At 41.4% G+C, this 20176-nt stretch overlaps 1 protein-coding gene across 14 annotated transcripts in view; it reads left to right on the plus strand.

Moving 5' to 3' along the window:
• nav3 (neuron navigator 3) overlaps positions 1–20176 on the plus strand; it is a 518579-nt gene that overhangs the window by 329301 nt on the left and 169102 nt on the right. For 13 of the 14 annotated variants that reach the window (XM_078941837.1, XM_078941838.1, XM_078941836.1 and 10 more), the window contains one exon: positions 19670–19787. In XM_078941837.1, the coding sequence (XP_078797963.1) occupies positions 19670–19787 (118 nt within the window). Of the gene's footprint in view, positions 1–14015; positions 14195–19669; positions 19788–20176 lie in introns of those variants that run through there. The other variant, XM_078941839.1, reaches the window with a different exon arrangement.

Here is a 20176-nt window from a genome sequence, read left to right on the forward strand (position 1 = left end):
GCAGGCCTTCAGACAGACTGAGACAGAAGGTCTCATTGATCTGTGGAGTTCCTCAGCTCCTCTGTGCATCCTTTCATGGGTATTTTTGGATTCCACGGAGCCCAGAATGAGTGGAGTAACATCCAGGTTTTTTATTTGAGCTGTCATAGGCACCCCAGGTTTGGATGCAGTGCAAACAGACTGGGAAAACGCTCTCAGACTCCATCGCTCTCACTCCTCTCAGTTCTCCTTGCTGACTTTTCCCACAAACTTCAGAGCTGTCTATGCAGCTGCCGACGTGCTCTTGAGCATTAGTGCCTTTGACCCTGCTGGAGAACCAAAGCTGCTGTGGCTCTGAACCCATTACGGGGAGCTCATTAATAATTGTGTCAGCCTTTGGGTCTGCTGAAATGTGACCACATCTCTGGCCTGCAGGGCAGCGGGGGCCCCGTGTCATATCCCTCAGAATAAAGAGCAGAGTTAATCGCCCCCCCAAGTAAAAGGGGCGGCAGCAGTGAGGACATGCAGTCAACTCTTTTCAAGCATAAGTTGATCTTTGCTGAAGAAGCTGCTGCCGTCTCCAGCCCCCCCTTTCTGTCCCTGGATTGAGCAACTCATCTCTCTGTATCAAGTCTTGCAGTTTTTTTACCCTGTTTGATTTCAACCTTCTGTTTGCTCCTCTTTACCTACCCAAAGCCACAAATAAAGCAGTTTAGCTTTATTTAAAAAATAATCTATTGCAAATGATAAATGACTCAATTTCACCCAGTTTAATTCATTTTTTGTCATATGTCTTTGTAACACAGTACAAGAAGACGATCTCCAGTGAACTTTATGACACTATTTTTAACAAACTAACTGTCACAAGAGTTTTCTTTTACACAGTAAAAGTTTGCAGTTGCTATTATATAAATGTGAAGTAAAGACTTGTGAATTTCCTTAAGGAAAAAAGTAGCAAACAATCTGGAATTTCTTTGTAACCAGTCATGAGTTTGATTGCATGTGTCTAAAGTTTAACAGTAAATGTGTATGAGTTGGGTATTTTTTGTGTATAGAGTATGAACGTTTTTGTACATGACTACAATAGTACTTGTGGAAGGGTATAGTACAGGTATGTCTAGTATGACCTCTTCCCTTAGATGTGTGTGTGTATGTGTGTGTGAATTAGAGAGAGTTTTTGTGTGGCCTTTGAACTTTTTTCTGGTGGTTAAATGCTTTTATGATTCCCGGGTCAAAATGCCTGATGAACTCCCGCTGCTCTGCAGAAACTTTGTCCTAGAAAACAATAAGAAGGTTAAAAATGACATAATCATCATTAAAAACCACCGGCAACGCTTTGTAAATTAATCAAAAGATGATTGGAATGAGACTTTAACATTTGGAAGCTAACTTTAATTTTACATTCTGGGCTAACTTAAGTCCTTGAACTAAAAAGGTAGACAAGGTGAAGGATAATGGGTCAGGAGTGAGCCCCCCATTCTGCAACCAGGCAGCATTCTTTTAGATTTCCACCACTGTGCAGCAGTGTCTTGCAAAAAGCTCTTCATTACCTCAGTGCTGACGAAAACAAAAATTTCTGTTTCTTTTGCTCCCAAAAGTACATTTCCTGGTGTTTCATTTGCTCCTCTCCCTCCACCATGTGTCCTTACGGCAGGTGTTTGTTCCGACTCCTGCAGATGTTTTCCACATCCCAACCTGAACCTTTTCGCAACTCCTAAACCCAGATTCCTGCAGATCTTTTCACGTGACTTTACATATAACTTTATCAGGAGGAGGATTTAAATGTTTGTGCAAGGAAATCCCACAATCTTTGCTGTGTTTCAGCGGTTATGGAGCCTACATTTTTAATCACATGCTGTTTTCACCTCCTCCTTTTCACACTCTTTCCTTTGTCTGGACTTTGTTTTTGTAGCTGTGCGAGATGACTGGAAGAGTGGGGGTCTGTTTCTTTGTGTGACAGGAGACACAGGGGGACCCTTCTTTCTGCCTCAGCTAAGAATGGATGAAAATCTGTCAACGAAACCATGGAGGAAATCCGGAGAGTGGCCTTGTGGAAATGTGTCCAGTTTCCACTCGCCTGTCTTAGCTTCTCCCCACTCTACTCGTATCTATTGAGAAAAGGGAAATCCTGACTGCTTCAGCTCTGACCTCAGTTTTAGCAGCTGAGTAAAGAGAGAAGTCTTCAAAACGATTCCAAATGTTTTTACGTCTGATGAAAAAAAGCCTCATCCTAAAAAACAAACACTCCGTCATTAGGAAGGGCTTGATTCATCTCAGTTGAAACGTGTCATCATAGCTTAAACACTCTGCTCACATGAAGGTGCTGTCAGTCACCAGCAGGTCAGGAAGCATTGCAGACCATCTGTTTCTGCAGTAGGAAGGCAGCTGTGACTGTGAGTGAAATGAGACCACGGCCAGTTCTTCTCAGTGACTAAGCAGCCGTCACCTGTGATTCAGGACTCGCTCATGGACTCATGGCTCCAGATGTTTCAAACATTACTACCTATTTTACTGTAAACGTCTGGCCTGCTGTTGCAAACAGTCAAACTGGGCATCTACATTTCCCTCAGTGTGACTATCAACTCTAGATGCTCCCTGGAAGTCTGCGGAGGACAGATCCACGGATTGTTAGAAAACTACAAATAAATATAAGATATTAGAGACATTACCTCATTTTTCTCTGATATCTCATATTTCCTCCATGTTTGTAGTTTTCTATATCAGAGATATCACCTCATCTACCAGGAAAATGTGACAGATAAGATTTTGCAGAAAGAAGGTCAGAATTTACCGTGGTGTCATCAGACGACAGTCACACTCTTGCCTCACAGCAAAAAGGCCCCTGGTTCAAGTCCCTGCTGGGGGACAGGCTGGCGACCAGGGTGTTCCCAGCCTTCGCCCACAAGTGGGCAGGATAGGCTCCAGCAGCCCTGTGACTTCGAAAGGGATAAAATGGTTCAGAAGATGAATGAATGAATGCTCAGAATGAATGAAGCAAAATAACACTTCATACCACAGAAAAGTTGATTTTGCATGATATAGGCTATTTAATGTACCCTGTAGTTCGATGCACCTTATTTACGAAAACAGACCATTCATTGACGGTGGGCATTATCGAATGTACCCTACAGAAAATATAGTACTTTTCAAAATTATTTTTGACAAAACTTTTGTCAAGGCGCTTTTTAAACTGATTTCTCAGTTCAGTGGTTGTAACATGATGGACAGCTATTACATAACTGAACCTCCTCCCCTCTCCTCCACCTTACCTAAATTAAGCAAACAAACACATCTGTCAGATGTTGGACACCCAGCTGCTGATTGCTTTAAGAAAGTTGAACTGAGTTGAGTTATCATTGATCCTGAATGTTTAACACAGAGGGGAAAAATGAGTTTCTGAAGGTCATCATGGTTGTGTCTGTTAGACTGTTTTTTCATTGCAGTCAATGGTGACTGGATACCTGTTGAAGTATAAGTGACCTGCATTTTCATACCAGCATCACTGAAGTGTTGTTCTTTTATAAGAGATTGATTCAGCTGTAAAGAGGCGGAGTCACCGCATCAGCTGTTTGTTCAGATGAGTAAACACGAAACCTCCAAAAGCTCCAGAAAAGATCCGTCAGTTGAAGAACGGAGATAGTACGGTCTAATTTGTCATTAACTAAGGTGAATGGTGTGCGGGGAGGAGGGCGATGATCTGTAAGACGTTCAGCAGGAATAAGGAAAGAAAATCACCACGACCCGCAGCAGCCCTGCTTCTCTGTGGGAATCATTATTGTTAGCAGCTTCTTATCTGATCATTCTGCCATTGTTTAAAAAGATGTATGAGTATTCCGTTTGTGAACAGTAGATTCAGATTTGCCTCTGGGGTTGGGGTGGGGGGTATTTAAACACTTAAAGTGGATTAATGGAGAGATTACAGCTGAAAGTCGACTAATGAGTTTTAGGTTTGGACCTGCCTCTGATGTTTCCTACATTAGAAGTTCTCTTAGCACTCTTGCCTCGGAGCAAAAAAGGCCCCTGGTTCAAGTCCCGCCTGGGTGATCTGAAACAGAACACCAGTGGGGGACCTTTCTGTGTGGAGTTTGCATGTTTTCCCCGTGTGTGCGTGGGAACTCTGGCTTCCTCCCACTGTCCGAAAACATACTTCATAGGTTAATTGTTTATCCTAAATGTTCCCTAGGTGTCAATTAAAGGGCATCATCAATATGTATATTTGGCTTGGATATTGATTCTTGAATATTTGTGCAGCTCCTTAAGACACCCCCGATTATGATGGTTCATGAAAAAGATAACACTTTACCTAAATCCCGTTTTTTTTTTGTTTTTTTTTTTTAGCCTCTTGAAATAATGCTGGCTATTTCTGTGTTGCATTCTGGTCGTTCCAGGACATACTCTAAGACAACTAGTCAACCAAAACCAGTTCAGACCAGTTTTATCACAAATTCATGAGATTGCATGTTGCATTCAATCTTCTCTTTAGACAACAGCCTTTGTCCTGAGCATGCACAGGATTTCAGCTGTAGAGGGACACCTCTACAGCTGACACCTCTACAGGAAGAGACCTTTAGCTCAATTGCTAAGACAAAAACACTGAAACACAAAGTTTTTTGATACAAAATCCAGAGCAACGCGAATAAACAAAACCCTGAAAAGAACAAAGGGTTTTTTTCACTTCTCCAATTTTCTGACAATTAAGCATCATTTCCACTGTACAGTCCGGTCCAGTCGACCGTTTCCATTATAATAGCTGGAGAAGGTGTAACCTCCCTTTTATATTTTTGTATATTTTTTATATTTTATCTTATATTGGTTCATTTCGCAGTTTTATTTTTTTATTTTTATTTTGACTTTTCTGACTTTTTTGCTTTTTTTTTTATTCCACCGGAAAAAAATGCACTGTAATTTCGCTGTACATGTACAATGACAATAAAGAATTTTCTATATTTCTATTTCTATTTCTATAAATTGGTCAGCTTAGGGTGAAGCTCCTGTTAAAATCCATTGATTGGCTGAAGGCCATTATGACAAAAGAAAGCTCCAAGCAGCTATATTCTTCTTCGCTGCCCACAATCTTTTCTCTAACAACCAAAAGGCAAGCGGGAATAAAAGAGCTGCATGACCACCATTGTTTTTGTTGTTTGCTTCACCCAGCATGCACTGTGACAGTGCAAATTTCAGTGAAAACGCTTAGCTGAATGGCCTAGACCATTCTAAACTGGACCGTACCGGACCAGACTGGACTGCTCAGTGGAAATGAGGCTGTGGTTCCTTTTTGCACCATAAAAATGTTGGTTTTCACACTCAGAAGTAAAAAAAAACAAAACAATTTTTTACAAAGGGGTGGAAAATTATTTTTCTCAAAGTCATCAAAGGTCAATCTTCATTGTTCTTTTTCTCAAAAATAATGGCATTAAAGTATTAACTCAAATCAACTAGCAACATTATAGGTAAAATATCCGTGCGTGTCTGGAGTCAAAGTGGACTTCGACTGATGTCTGTCAAGGTGGTCGAGTTGAGCAGAGAAGTCGATAACACATTATCGTCTGCTGTCTCCTGAACGTTCAATCAATACAATTGATTGGGTCTTTTCTTTTTTAAAGACCCAATAATTTGTATTGCCTTGAGAAACTTCCATCAACATTCTTGAACATTTTTGTATGTTTAAATTTTTACTTTGAAATGATTGAGATGTCTTGGCTGTTCTTCAGAGAAGAAATCCCTGCAGAAGCCTTGTGGATGGTGCAGCACCTGTGCCCTGCCTGCTGTGGAAATGCATTTAACACCTTGTAAATGAGCATTTCATGCATTGCGTCAGAACCCGCAGGTCTGTGACTTTAGGTTTGGCACAGGGGTAATATGGTTTATAGTTTCTGGCTGCAGAGAACAACGGGAAATATGCCTCATTACTAACCAAAGTGCCAAAGCCACAAAGCTTCTGAGGTGGCCGGCAGCGCTGGCTCTCCTTCTCGGACAGCCATTCAATCCATGAGTGACTCATTAAGCCGAGGCGTTTGACCCTTGACTGCTTTCCCGCAACTGCTCTGCAAGTGGATTCCTCGGTGAGCTGGAGCCCTCTGCTGTGGAAGGAGGGCTGGATCAGGCATATTGCATTAACCGACTTTAAGAAACATCAATGAATTCAAGTTTGAAGCTTTTCATCAAAATGTAGTCATCGAGTAGTCATCTTGTAACAACTAATATTGGTGTTTTTGTGAATAAACTAAAGTAAATTACATTTTGGTCATTATATTATAGTAACAGCACCAGCACTTAGTTTTGAAGTGATCATTTCTTACCGGAATTTCTTGTATTTCTTGAGTTTTCATTTCTGTTTCTTATTTCTTGGATGAAAAAATGGCTTGTTTTATTCATAACAGCATTCACTCAACATACAATACTCACAATAAGTAAGGGATATTGTTATTGGTCAGAATTTTTAAAAAGTATAAGAAAGTTTCCTTTGAAATTACTAATGATGAATGAGGAAAAAAAACAGTTTTCATTACTTTCATATTTATTACACCGACAAAAAGACAGTTCTAAAGATTGCCTCTTATAACAAACATTGACCGCGTCAACAGCAGGGTTTTCCACCATTTCCACCAATGGCAGCTTGACAGGGACTTCTCCTGCTCTTCACTAACATCATGATGTTGTTCTGAGGAGTTCCACTCTTCCACAAGTGCTACATGCACTGCCGATTCACTTGGGAGTCCGATCATCTAGTCTCAGCCTTAATTGGTCCTAGACGTGCTCCAAGAGGTTCAGGTCAGAAGTCATTGCTGGTCATACCATGTGAGGCCACACCCACTTCCTGAAGTCCAGCTGTGACAATTCTCGCACCATGAGGTGAAGCATTACTACCCATGAACAGAAAGTTGGGGGTGTTCTGTTGGAATTGGGGCGTGATGATTCAATTCAATTCAGTTTTATTTATAAGGCCCAATATTACAATACAGTTGTCTCAATGGGCTTCACTTGTACAAAACATTAAATCAGTTCTAAAATACAATAGCTGATTGTTAAACTAAATTAAACAGATGATGATGGTTCTATAATGAGGTTAGAACCTGCAGTGACTGGACCGTTTGCAATAACCAAATGGGTTTTGCTGTGACTGGTGATGCCTACCCAGACTGTTGCACCTCGTCCACCAAGGAGAACCCTGGGGACCACGTTGACCTCGGTGTATCGCTCACCTCACATTTTCCAGCAACGCTGACGACCATCATTTCTGTGCGAGGTGACCCGACAATCATCAGTGAACAGGACGGTAGGCTGTTGCTACACTGTCATATGATATCGTACTGCAAACATTCACGGCGGTGTCTTGGTGTCAGTGGAGTCACTGGCAATGGTTGTCTGTTTTTCAAGTCAAAGCAGTGGAGTCGGTTGTGAGTGGTTTGTCTGGAAAACCTATTACCCCTTTACATCTGGCAAACGGGCCTGCAGCTGTATGGCGTTTGCTAAACTATGTCTGAGGTGAGAGGCCGTAGGTTCTGGTCATGGTTGTGAGGTGTCACTGGCAGTGCTCCACTCCTGGCTTTGTGACAAACTCTGACTGTAGTTCTGGATCTTGATGCACGTTTGCTGATAACACTTTAAGATTCACCAAGTTCACCAGCAACATCTGACTGTCTACTACTAACCTGAAGGCGCTATGGTCAGGTGGTGCAGCTTGTCCGTTCACTAACATCGAGTCTTCATGGCTGTTGGAATGATGAACTTGGAGTGACTTACTAACTAAATCATACGGTGGCCCAGAAGGGTCACAACACAACACTTTAGGATTCACAACACAAAATAACATACTACAATTCGTCACAACACAACACAATAACTCACAACACAATAACTCACAAAACAACACAATAACTCACAACACAACACAAAAAGTCGCAACACTTTTAACTCACAACGGAGGTACCGGTATATCTGCAAAGGAAGTGCTTTTATTCTGAAATTTGGCCTTCAGAGCATTTAGACCATTCTCTAAAAATCAATAATCTCTCAAAAATGAATAAATGTCTACATTATTATGAGCTGGTCATGAAGAGTCATCAGCATATTCATGAACCTTATGAACTTATGAACCCTATATAGACGTGATTACCAATGTTTACGCCCAGTGGAAATTTCAGAATAAAAGCACTTCCTTCGCAGATGTACCGGTACTTCTGTTGTGAGTTAATGTGTTGCGACTTGTTGTGTTGTGAGTTATTGTGTTGTGTTGGAAGTTTTTGAATTTTGAGTTATTGTGTTGTGTTGTGAGTTGTGTTGTGAGTTATTGTGTTGTGAGTTAAAGTATTGGGAGTTATTTTGTTGTGAGTTATTGTGTTGTGATGAATTGTAGTGTGTTATTTTGTGTGGTGTTGTGAAATCTAAAGTGTTGTGACGACCCTTCTGGGCCACTGTAAAATCAGCTAAAATGTTGAAGTTGATCCCACATTGACAAGGTTATTCTTTTAGAGAATTTTGGACATTGTCCCAATAAAACAGACACACTGATCATAGAGACCATTATGTGGAAAACACTAAATGATTTGTGTTGATCCCTATCTGGAAAAGCTGTGAAGTGAAACAAACACTGTGAATACGACATCCACTGAGTTTTCACAGTATTTCTGAAGAGTGTAAGATTTGTTCTTGGAAGGAAAATCCTTAATAGAACATATCAGTACTACTATTTGTTTTTTACCTATTGCTGAACATATGAACAACACCCTTACATGCAGGTGAGTTTTCCACATTGTGACAGAGCCAACAGTGGTCCAAACAATCAGCTGAGCAGCAGATGATTGTACGTGTTGGTCAGCAGTGCAGCAGCCTGTCAGAAGCTCATCTTCTGACAGGCTTTTTAATAGAAACACGTCTGATTTCCAGGCTGGATGAGTGTATGTCCAGTCAAAGATCCATTTACCTCCAAATCTACAGTAATTTATTTTCCAATTAACAAACAACTGTCTTAAAATTAAACCAACAGAAAAACATTGTAAAGCATGGTCATGAGCTTTATGCTTGTTTAAAAGCCCAACACCTAAAAGGTTTCAGTTCAATGCTATTTGTTGACTTCTGCTTGACTGTCTTAAAGTTTAATCATGGCATCTTAGCTTAAAGTCTACTGTCATTGAAACATTTCACCATCATCTAAGTGGTTTCATTAGTTTGATTTACTGAAAACAAAAGCAGAACTTGTCCAGCTACTAAAGCAACAGTGTATGGGGGTGCACTGATTCATAATCCGGCCACACTGGGAGCCTCTTCAGTGGCCTCTTCAGTCAACGTCGGCTGCTGAGTCATCTTGAGTTAATGAACCGTATTCCAGTCAGGCGCTATGAGGAACTGTGACTAATCTGCAGAGCAGTGAGTCAGGCAGACGTGCATTATTTCCTGCCTGTTTTGCTGGAATCTGCTGGAATCCAACCCGTCCAGTGGAAACAGCCTGATGGGATCGGGCCAGCTGGTTGTCATCGTGTTTTAATGCAACTGTAGATTTCTTTTAATAGAAAACTTTCTTCAAGCAGCACATCGGGTCCCGAGTTTCACTTCATTTATTTGTTTACTCCGCAGTAGAGGGAGTGAGAAATTCTGGTAGTTGCGGTGTGGCCTCTGGAAATAGACAGGATGAAAGCAACTGATGCTTATTAGGAGCTCCTTACTTTGAGTCTGCTGTCACACAAGTCCAGCCTTTCATTAAGTCTGTTTCCTCCACAGTGAGGTGTGCATTGATCTTAGCCTGGCCCCATCATGTCAGCTAACACCTAAACAGCCAATTAACAAATGTGTAAAAGCCCCCCCCCCCCCCCCCCCATCACTTGCAGCTTGAGCTGATGGCTGGAAGTGAGGGGGTCATAACTGCTTCGTCAGTCTGATTAGTGTGTGTCTTCACCAGCACCACTGTCACCGTGTCTGGTGACAGTGCTGCCGCGATCACCATGGTAACACCATACACTTGAGTCATGCTGTTCACTCAGATTATAACAAATCAGCATCCTCTGCACCACACATTTGCCATTTGATTCCTTCGATCTGCATGCTTTTACACAGAAACCTGTGGAAGCTGCACTTGATGCAAAAATCAGGTCAAGAACATTTGTCCGTGTTTGGCTCAAGTTAACTTTCTGCAACTCAAGAACTGAGCAGAACGCTGCACTGAGATGGACTGAATGACCTCATTCTATGAAATATTGCTTTGGACATCTTTCAATAAGCAAACAAATATGCCAACAAGTGGAATATTAACTCATGTTGTATGGCTGCAACCAACAGTTTTTTGGGTTTTTGTCAAAGGAATATTTGATAACTCCCAAACAGGGTCTAACTGTCTAACTGTCTCATTTCTGCGGGGCAGCACATCACTGACATATATGGCACAGATGGTGTCCTCTAGATGAGCAGTTCACCCTTTCCTGCTCAGGCTTTCTATTGGCAGTTTGTTGCATAAAAACAACAGATGCTCAAAGAACCATGTTCAAAGATCAGGAGTGTCTGAGCACACAGGGGCTGATTAATCTCAGTGTTGCGAGATTATGGTCACTCAAAAGTTATGGACACACCAGGCAAGTCTTGCACGTTCAAGAACCTGCATTTTTAGCGCACTTAAAGCCCGTGGTGTTCAAACTGGATGAGCAAGGAGGGGCTTCTTCCTGTTGTTTTTCTTCTTTCTCTTCTACTGTTTACTGGCACATGTAAGTATGGCATGGTTTGAAGTGTGCAAGCAGTGCAAATCTTTGCAGGCTTTTCCGATATGTGAAAGACTTGGTGTCATAGAATTCTGACTGGGCACAAACTGAAATTTTCAAACATTTGGCACTTTAGTAAATTAGAACGGAACCCATCCATATGTCACTACCAAGTCTCTGATTGGTTAAAGTTTGACCTCGTATAACTTTCATTGTTAAACCAAAATTCAACGTTTTTTTTTGTATAGCTCGTAAAGTGTCGTAGAAACTTGTAGTTAAACGTGAACACTGCAGTTTTCATGCGTTTCAGATGTTTCCGTAGACTTTTCATTTGGAAGTGGCCACTTGAAAGTTCCCCCTGTGACAGTGGTGTGAACATAGTTTGATTCTAGTACATGTGTAACGCGATCATTTGCAATCACAGTCTCGTTGCTTTGTCTTTGCCCTCGTGATTCAGTGCTCTATCAGACACCGCCCGCCACCGTCTTTAGCCCAAATCCAACCTGGCTTGAATTGATTGACATTTGGCACAACAGCAAAGGTCATCCTGTTTGATTCAGAAACTGTTATGGAGAAAGTTTCCTTATAAATTAAGTTATTATTTTTGATCCAGTGCCATGAAACAATAAAGCTCTCCGCCTGGGTGTTTGTGGATGGCACCCGGGCACAATCTCCTCACACTGCGGGATTGGAAGAAAGCCATGTTGGACGACTGCCCGTAAATATTAGTTTTGGATTCAGGGGGGGGGCTTCCCTGTCAGATCACAGGACGTGACAAGACGGAGAGCAAAAAAAGATGCTGAATGTTTTTTGGACAGTGAAAATTGCCTCCAGGTGGTTCAGTGCAGCAGCTGGGTGCTCTGTTAAACCTGACGGATTACCTCTCAAATTCTTAGGATAATTGAGTTTGATCCTTTCTGGATTAACTCGGATTCAGCTCCCGCATGGAACTCAGAAGTTACTTCCTCCTCTAGCAGAGTTCTGCTTGTTTTCCTCAGTCAGTTTCTCTTTCACTGAAGAACCTCTTCCCATCTTCTCTTCCAAAAAACTCTGCCGCTCCAAATCAGCAACTTTTTTTTTTTTAACTTGTCCTGTCCAACAGCTGAGCAAACAGATGAGAGCTGATGGCATCTTGTGTTGGACATATTTTACTTTTACAACATGGGATTATGAATCTTCTGACACAGCAGATGTATATTTGAATAAACTCATTTAGTAAATTATAGAACAGTTTATTCATATTAGTTGTATGTGTGACAGTTTTTTGTTGGACCGAATGGAAAAGAAAGGAGTGAAAAAGACAGAGAGATGTTGGGGGGGTAGGGGAGAGATTCGTTCACACACGCATTCATTCAGACAAACACATGTGAAACATTTCATTCAGTTACGCAAGTTATTTGTGCAAATGTGAGATAGCACCTGTGCTCGAGTGAGTGTTTATTTTCTTCTGAGGTGGATAATGGAAGGTAAAAAGAAGGAGGGAGAGTGCCCAGTCATCCTCACACCAAGGCCAGCCAGAAGGCCTCGATCCCCGCCCCCAACCACGGCAGACAAGGAGCAGCGTTGCCCAGGCACTTCACCCCCTCAGTCATGGAGTTAGCAATGGGAGACCAGAGAGACTGAAGTGGCTACCTTGCCCATGAGGGAGTTCTAATAAATCTGCTTTCCCTTTGTGTTTTTTTATGAGTTGAGTAAGAGAGGATTTTCCCTCTCATCACTGCTTTTGCTGTTTCCCAAAGAAGAAATGGTGAGATATCAGGAGTATTGTTGAATTCTAAGAAGGTTGCTCACTCTTTTAAAGAATTGAATAAATTCTTGGTCTTTTAACAAGAGTGCATTAAACCTCCAGGTTATACCTGAGGATTTATAGAAACTGGTACATGATCACTGATAATAATTGGATGAATGCTGGAACTTTTAAAATCTTTTAAAAGGGATTTACTGACTAATAAATAGTCTAAACGAGAATGTGAGTGGTGAACTGGAGAGAAGAAGGTGAACCCTTTAGTGTTTGGTTGACATGAGCGCCAGGCGTTGCAGAGACCCAGATCATTCATGTACTGCCTTAGAATACTTGCAGACTGCCATGTGCGCTGTGCTAAGTCTGTTAAGTTCAGGATCCAGAATCAGATTCACGTCCCTTCCTAAGAATTGTGGAGTCAGAGTGAACTGAGAGTGAAGTGAAGAATCTATGAAAGAAGGAAGAGTTGTCAACATTTGGGCCACAGACACTAGCTATGCAAAAGTCATTATTCTGAACTGATATATTAATAATTACAAATGTATCTTCTGGGTCAGTAACTGTATCCTTATAAGTCAATTTGATATATTTATTAATTAAGACAGCAACTCCCCTTTGTTTGGAGTTGTAACTAGCAGAATACATGAATGGAAATTGTGAGCAGCACAGACGATGATTAGCTGATTTAGATAAGTGGGTCTCCTGCAGTAAAACTATATCTGCTTTTAGACCATTCAGGTTGTTTAACACTTTCAGCCTCTTTATCCAGGAGCGAAGTCCACGCACACTACAGCTAACAATGTTAAGATTGGACATAACTACTCTTACTGGGAGAGTGTGAGGTTGAATAGTGCGTGTGTGCGTGCCCACTGGGCAGAAAAATTGAATCTCTCCAATTTCTTGAGAACTGTACTTGTAAATGTAGAAAATGCTCACACTTTGAGTAAATTCAGGCTCAAACCTGCATGGATCTGCAAACTCTTTTACTGTCAGACTTTAAAACTGCTCAATTCTCTTTATTTGCTTTTCAAAGATTTTCTGCTAAGTAGATCTTGGTTTGTTTTTGGTTCTCCATAAACCTTCCTGGCAGTCACACTGGACCTTTCATCGCCCTCAGTTTGCAGTACAACAGAGATGGATCTACAGCAGAGAATCAGCAGAGAAGCTCCATCCCATCCCAGTCTCATCGATTGCATTGGCTCATCGCTCATTCACTTAATGCGCTCATGTTGTGTTTAATCACGTTTAGTAGTCATGCGGGAGCGGCTTCTCAGGCAAATTGAGGCTTTTGAGCAACCACAGAAGACCCGACTCTCTAGGCTGGCCTCCTTCACGCAGCTGAATGTGCTCCAAGAGACGCTTTTTATGCTCAAAGTCTTTAAGTTTCATTAGGATCTTAATCTGATCAAATGTGTTGGACTGATGCCCTAATTAAAGAGCCTGTGCATTCACAGACACACAGCAGAGGCATATGAACAGATGAGGAGATGAGGAATCAGCAATTCCTCAAGGCTCATGTGCCGTTCAGCTGGCTCCCTCCAGAGGCTGACCCGTGCCATTGCAGCTGTCTGCCAGCTGGACCTGCGCAGCTGTAGTTACTGCATTGTGGTCAGGACTGTTGGAGGCAGTTTTCTTGCTCGAGGCGAGAGCCGGTGGTTTGTCAGGATCCGCGGAGCTACAGAGGAGCTGCAGCTGAACAGGACAGGGAACCTCAGTGCATCAGGGAAGAAAACAGCAGCAGAGAGAAAGGAGTCTGCTGACTGATGCTGCTGGGAGAAAGGAGAAGGAGGTACCCAGAGGAGGGGGACTGGGGTGGGAGTGGGCTCCGTCTTGGCAGAAGGAGTGTGTGTGCTGTCAGTGTGCCGAGCTGAAGGTGGTGTTTTTGTGGATTTTTGTTTACGTTGCTCAGCCACAGTCGCAGTGCCAGCCTCTGCCTCCGGAGTGACTGGGATGCAGACAGGATAGGTTCATGCGTGTAGGAGAGTCTGAGCGCAGAGTCATGGAGGGAGCAGATCAGCGAGTCAGGAGGCAAGCTCAGGGGTAGGGCTGTCTTTGATGTTTGGTGTATCAGGAAGTGGAGGGGACAGGAGGCACCAGGTTCTCCAGCTTTAAGGTCACATCTCAAGCCTGCAAAATAAGTCGCGTAAGAAAGTAAAAATACTTAGGCAGTTTTTGTCTGAGATTCATTGTTTGGTTTCCTTTTAGCTGCTCTGCTGATGGAAAAGTGAAAATGCTCAGAGAAAAGCTGAGAAAAGATCTATGACTTTCTGAATTAATTGTAGAACATCAATATTTTATAGTTAAATGGATTTGGAGAAGGCCCTGCAAAGGTGTGGAGATCTGTCCAGGGTCTACCCCACCTTCACTTAAGCAGGTTCAGAAAATGGATGGATGGATTTGAAGAGACATTGAAGTGCTTTTGTCATGACTCTTTCTTTATTTGCTGAATGAAAAAGCAGAAAATGTCTTTTTAACTTCTTGACTGTAAACTTTCAACTAAACTCATCTGGATGTTCAGGACATGAATGCTGAGCTAAATCCCACACCCAAACTTGTGTTGAAAACAAGATGACTCCCTGATACAGATAAGGAAACTAATGCTCTCTCTTAAAGCATCACCTGCCTCTGAAAGTGGAACAAAAGTTGCATCTTTGTTTTCAGCTTTTAGCTGTAGGTGTTGCCCCAGAATCATCTGTCTGTCTGTTTCCTTCTGTCACCATGATCCTCTTCATGTCTTCTTTCTGTAAGTCCATTAAACTCTCCTGTGTTGTTCCTCCTCCTATGTCTGGTACCTTTTTGAGCTCAATCAGCCCTTCTGCCTGTCTCTGTCATTTCTAATAGACATGTTCAATAAGCGTCTCCAAGTCCACCTCCTGCAGGTGTCCCTCCAGGATTCAATCAGAGCCACTGTCTCCAGTCCACACAGCCTGCCTTTTCTTTCCCTCTGGCAGCTTTCCTTCTATTGCAGATCAGGCCTGAGGCTTTTCTCTCGCAATTCCTCTCTCCCACTCTGCTTCGACTCATTTCAACGGATCTTCTATACGTTTTAAAGTGATTTTCTTTTGCTTCTTCTTCACTTTGTACCTGTGTCATACCAAAACTATCAAACGTCAGACTAACAACGGACAGACATTACAGCAGAAATGCCCACAAGTCAAATTTTGTAAATGCAGGTCAAGTCTTAAATCTGGTCAGAAGTTCAAAAGCAATTTCAGGTCTTTGGGTAAATCCCAAGTCAGGGGTCCACATTAAGTGTCAAGTCTCAATAGTTTAAAATCTGTAACATATTTCATTGTGGTGCTTTTGGGATCAAATCTTTTATTCATTAACCCCTTGAAATTTTGGTTTTCAAGGTCAAAATAAAAAACAGAATTAAATTAAATAAAATTTAGTCACAAGACTCACATTTCTATCTCACCTCAAATCTAAAGTTCTTGAGTCTCAAGTCCAAGTCATCCTCCTTCTTGTACATTTCTTCGCTGTCACTTTCTTTCACTTCTCTCCTCATTTTCCCAGCTTTGTATCTTTGCTACCATCACAAATCACAGTCTATACCCCCAATCGTTTCCTCCCTGATCACATCAGTGATCTTCCCACTTTTCCAAAACAGGCCCCTTAGAAATAAGCCAAAAAGTCTTCCTCTGTTGGCAGTTTTTCTGAAAAAAATAGCAATCATTTTCTCCAGGGTTTTTAAAGTTATTTAAACAATTTGTGTGTGTGTGTGTGTGAGTGTTTGTTCAATTTCAAGAAGCAGGAACTAACAGCAGCCAAAAAATTAAAAATTAAAAAAAAAAAAAAAAAAAGAATTATATCGTTCCCTCGAAAAATTTGATTTGTTTGAATGAAGAAGTATTTAAAATGAAGAATTTCATGAAAAGCAGACTTTTTTTCATATGAACCGGAAGTTTGTTTGTGGGTAATTTCTTTTCAGGCTAGCCCAGATTTTGTGGAAAAAGTTTCACTTTACAAAATGTGTAATTACACAGTTTCCGTTAAACCGTTTATGTGAATAAACACAAACCAACCCACGTGATAAGTCATTCAAAAATGCAGATGTGAACAATAGTTTGATTTACAGCAGATGTATGCAAATCTCTCTCTGTGTTTGTCACATTACAATGTACGGGAGACACAGAGGATCTTTAGAGATCAGATTTATACATTTTAAAAGCATCTGTAATCACATCTTCATGTCTGGGTTACAGAGTGTAAAAACAATGGACGAATCGGGTTCAATCTTCGTGGTTTTTTTTTTTTTAATCGCTTTTGAAAGAATTGCAAAATAATAAGGCAAAGGCCTTCACAGACGGCATGGATGAAGTCTGCTGCCATTGGCTATTCAAAATCATGCTTATTCTGTGCCACTATTCCGTCACTCCATTCTACTACATTTAACCTCCTAAAGCAAACATACTTCCTTTCTACAGCTACTTCCTGAAGTCCCTTCTCCTCTTAATCTTACTGAGTCCATCGTAACATGCAGCAGCTAAACAGCACTGCTTATAATTCTTATTTAAAAAAAGTCAAACAAACAGACAGAGTTTCAGTTTTGAAGTTTTTAGAGAAAAACTACAGTTTGGTGCTCATGGGGTTGAGGTGATAGCCTTTTTTTCATCTCTGTTCAAGCTTTCATTTAAGTCTCACCACTTTTAACTCATTAAGGGAACCCACTTATGATTGAAACTTGCCAGTAACTCTAAATGACACGAGCATTCCACTTTCAGGAACAGAGGGGAGGCTGTGTACATGAAGTTTATGAGGGGAAAAAAAGGATGATTTCACCATGAGATTTTCACGCTTCGGTTTTATGTGGGAATTCCTCTGGAAATGTCAACCGCAAACCAACTTCCATCAGCAGACCAAACTGAACAAACATCAACACTGCTAATGATTTCGGTGACTAGTCTGCATGGATTGAGTCAAACATGGTGGTCCTGTCCTCGCTGGGTGACCTCTTCTCCCTGAAAACAATGAAAATGACAGAAAAGCTTGCAGCAGGTGGGAGAGTTTGGTCTCCATCGTCTTAAATGGCCACTTTTATAGCAAAAAAAACCTCATGTTTTTTATTTGAGGACTTACAGGAAACAAAATGTGTTCTCCTTTATGGTCTTAACTCCCACTCTCTGTTTCTGAAGGAATCCTTGACATTCACAAAGCTGCCCAGCCATGACTGTTTAATCTAGAACAACAAAGACGCAGAAGCAGTCAGGTGTCTTTATGAGCGGCTGACAGGTTTTTTTTCTTCCTTTTTTAGAAACTCTGATTTAGCCATGTTTGAGGAGCTGCTTCCTTTCTGCCTGTCAGTGGACATCTGTAATGACCAGCATGGAGGGGAGAAACAGCTCCCACTTTCTGGTTAATTTAAAAACCCTTTGGTGAAAAATCCAGCTCTCTTTCAGGTCTGGAAAGTTGAATAGGGACAGGAGGCTATGGATGAGACTTTCAAGAGGACAGCCTTTGAGGGCTCAACCATCTGAAGGGCCAACACGAGACACATTTAGACTTCTGATGGGGAGAATTTCAAAATTGCAATTTAACTTTTTTTGAACCGTAACTTGTTTTGCCCCAAACCATATACCGAGCGTCAAGGAGGAAGACGTAAACTCAATGAGCCTGTTTCACTTCAGGCTTCATCACATTCTGTGACAACAGAGATATTTGGTTCCCCGTCAACAGTTGGAACTCACTCAGTGAGCTCATTGTAGAATTAAGGACATTTTGTCTTTGTCAAAAAACCACAGCTGCAAAACCTTTAACTAGCAAGTCACCCCAAATCAGGTTGACAAAAAAAAATCTAACCACGTATTTTAAACAAACTTTTGAAACAAGACTGCAACATTTTCACTTGGGTAATTGGGCCATGCTAGTTTTTCAAAGAAATGGGCAGATTGCCGCGATGTGACATTTGTAATCAGGAGGCGGCAGTCTCATTTTTACACACCACATGGCGGCTGCAGAGGTTTAAAGAAAAGGATAAAATTGAGCAGTGACAGGAAGATTTTTTGACATCAGTCAGTGGCCACCGGGCACATTTGGAGGTCGCGCAGTGGCAGTCCAGTGACAGGCGGGTGGCAGGAGAGGAACAGCACCATAATTGACTGATGGGAGGGTTTCAAAGGTTTTCAAAAAATTAGGCATGAAATATTGAAGATTCTGCCGATGACTTCCAATGGCGCGGAGGCGGTTGTATTTGTGACCAAATCCTAACGTTGTTGCATTATAAGACTACTGTACTTGTAAAATAATCCATCATGGACCAAAATACCAAACAGGTTGGAGCAAAAGTCTCCAAAATAAAATGAGAGGTGGATCAGGTATTGACTTCAGTTAACACAGTCAATATATGTTAATGGAGGGTTGGGTGGGACAATGTCAAGTTGTAGTTATGGAGAGTCTACCCACTGGTCAACATCCAGTATGTATCTCACATCCTTAAAAATACATGCATTTAGGGTAAAATAACATAAAAACAGGGGATTTAAACAAACATCATCCCACTTTTGTCATTTAAAAAAATTAACACAACTATTTCATGCCAAAGGTTATTTAAAAAATGTATTTCACTTCCAAACATAGCAGTCAGTTTGAAACTGATCTCATATCCAGCCACCATTAATGAAATGCATCATTTGGTTCTTCCTGACTGGCCTTAAAATCAAGAACTGACAGTGGGAGTTTAGTCATAATCTATTTTGTTTCCAAACAAGATTAAATTTTGAAGTCGAGGAGGTGTTCTGAGATGGATTTTTTTCTCTATATTTTTTTATTGCTGAGTCATCCAGGGTTGCTGCTGCATGTTTATAAATGCTTCGTACTAAGACGGATTAGGAGCCCCGCAGGTGTATCAAAAACCTGCCTTGTTTGTGATTTTATTGTTTTGTTTATTGAATTTAAAGTCAGTTTCAGGTTTCCAATCAGTGTCTATGTCTGCTTTGTTGAATGGTTCTCTTGTACTGTTTGTGCAGTACTGAAAGCTTGGTCTATAAATGCAGCTTAGAACAGCACGACTTAGCAGGATGGTTACATTTCTTGTCCAGAAGGCTGACCGATCATGGGATATTTCTAAAACAGTCTTTACCATAAGGGCAGTATCCCCCCTTCATCATTAGCTCACAACAATTCATAGGAACTTCTTTTTGTCTATGCTTGCTCATTTTGTGCTGCTGTGTCTTCACTAAAGAGCAATAATCTGAATATTTCAGTGTTTGACACACCAGTTGTCCTCTCTGCCTCTTTTTCTCACAAATCTGTTGTCCTGTTGCAGATATACACAGATTGGGCCAACCACTACCTGGCAAAGTCTGGCTGCCCGCGCCTCATCAAGGACCTGAGCCAGGACGTCACTGATGGAGTCCTGCTGGCACAGATCATCCAGATCATAGGTACATATTCACGCATATGTTTCTATCTCATTTACTCATTCATTCTTCCATCCCTCTTTTACTGTTGTAATAGTCCCTTAATAATACATGTGTCTTTATGCAGACCTTTAATTGCAGGGAGAACCACCAAGGGTCTGTGTTGCAGTCTATGTTACGAACCTTACCCATGGGAATGAGTTTTGGGTCGTGACCAAAAGGAGCAGATCCTAGATAAATAGAAGTTCTCCTCAAGTGGTTGGGCGCTCCCTTAGGGCCATGTCACACAACTATCACATATATTTTGCGCGTTTTCCATGTATGAAATTTTGGTCTATGCATGCGTGATATATGCATGAAAGTATTTCTTGTGTATGTCATTCGTTGATGTCCGTAGACGTCCGTCGAGGGTT

Source organism: Oryzias latipes, chromosome 23 (genome assembly GCF_053564925.1).
Source record: "Oryzias latipes strain Hd-rR chromosome 23, Olatipes_Hd-rR_3.1".
NCBI lineage: Eukaryota > Metazoa > Chordata > Actinopteri > Beloniformes > Adrianichthyidae > Oryzias > Oryzias latipes.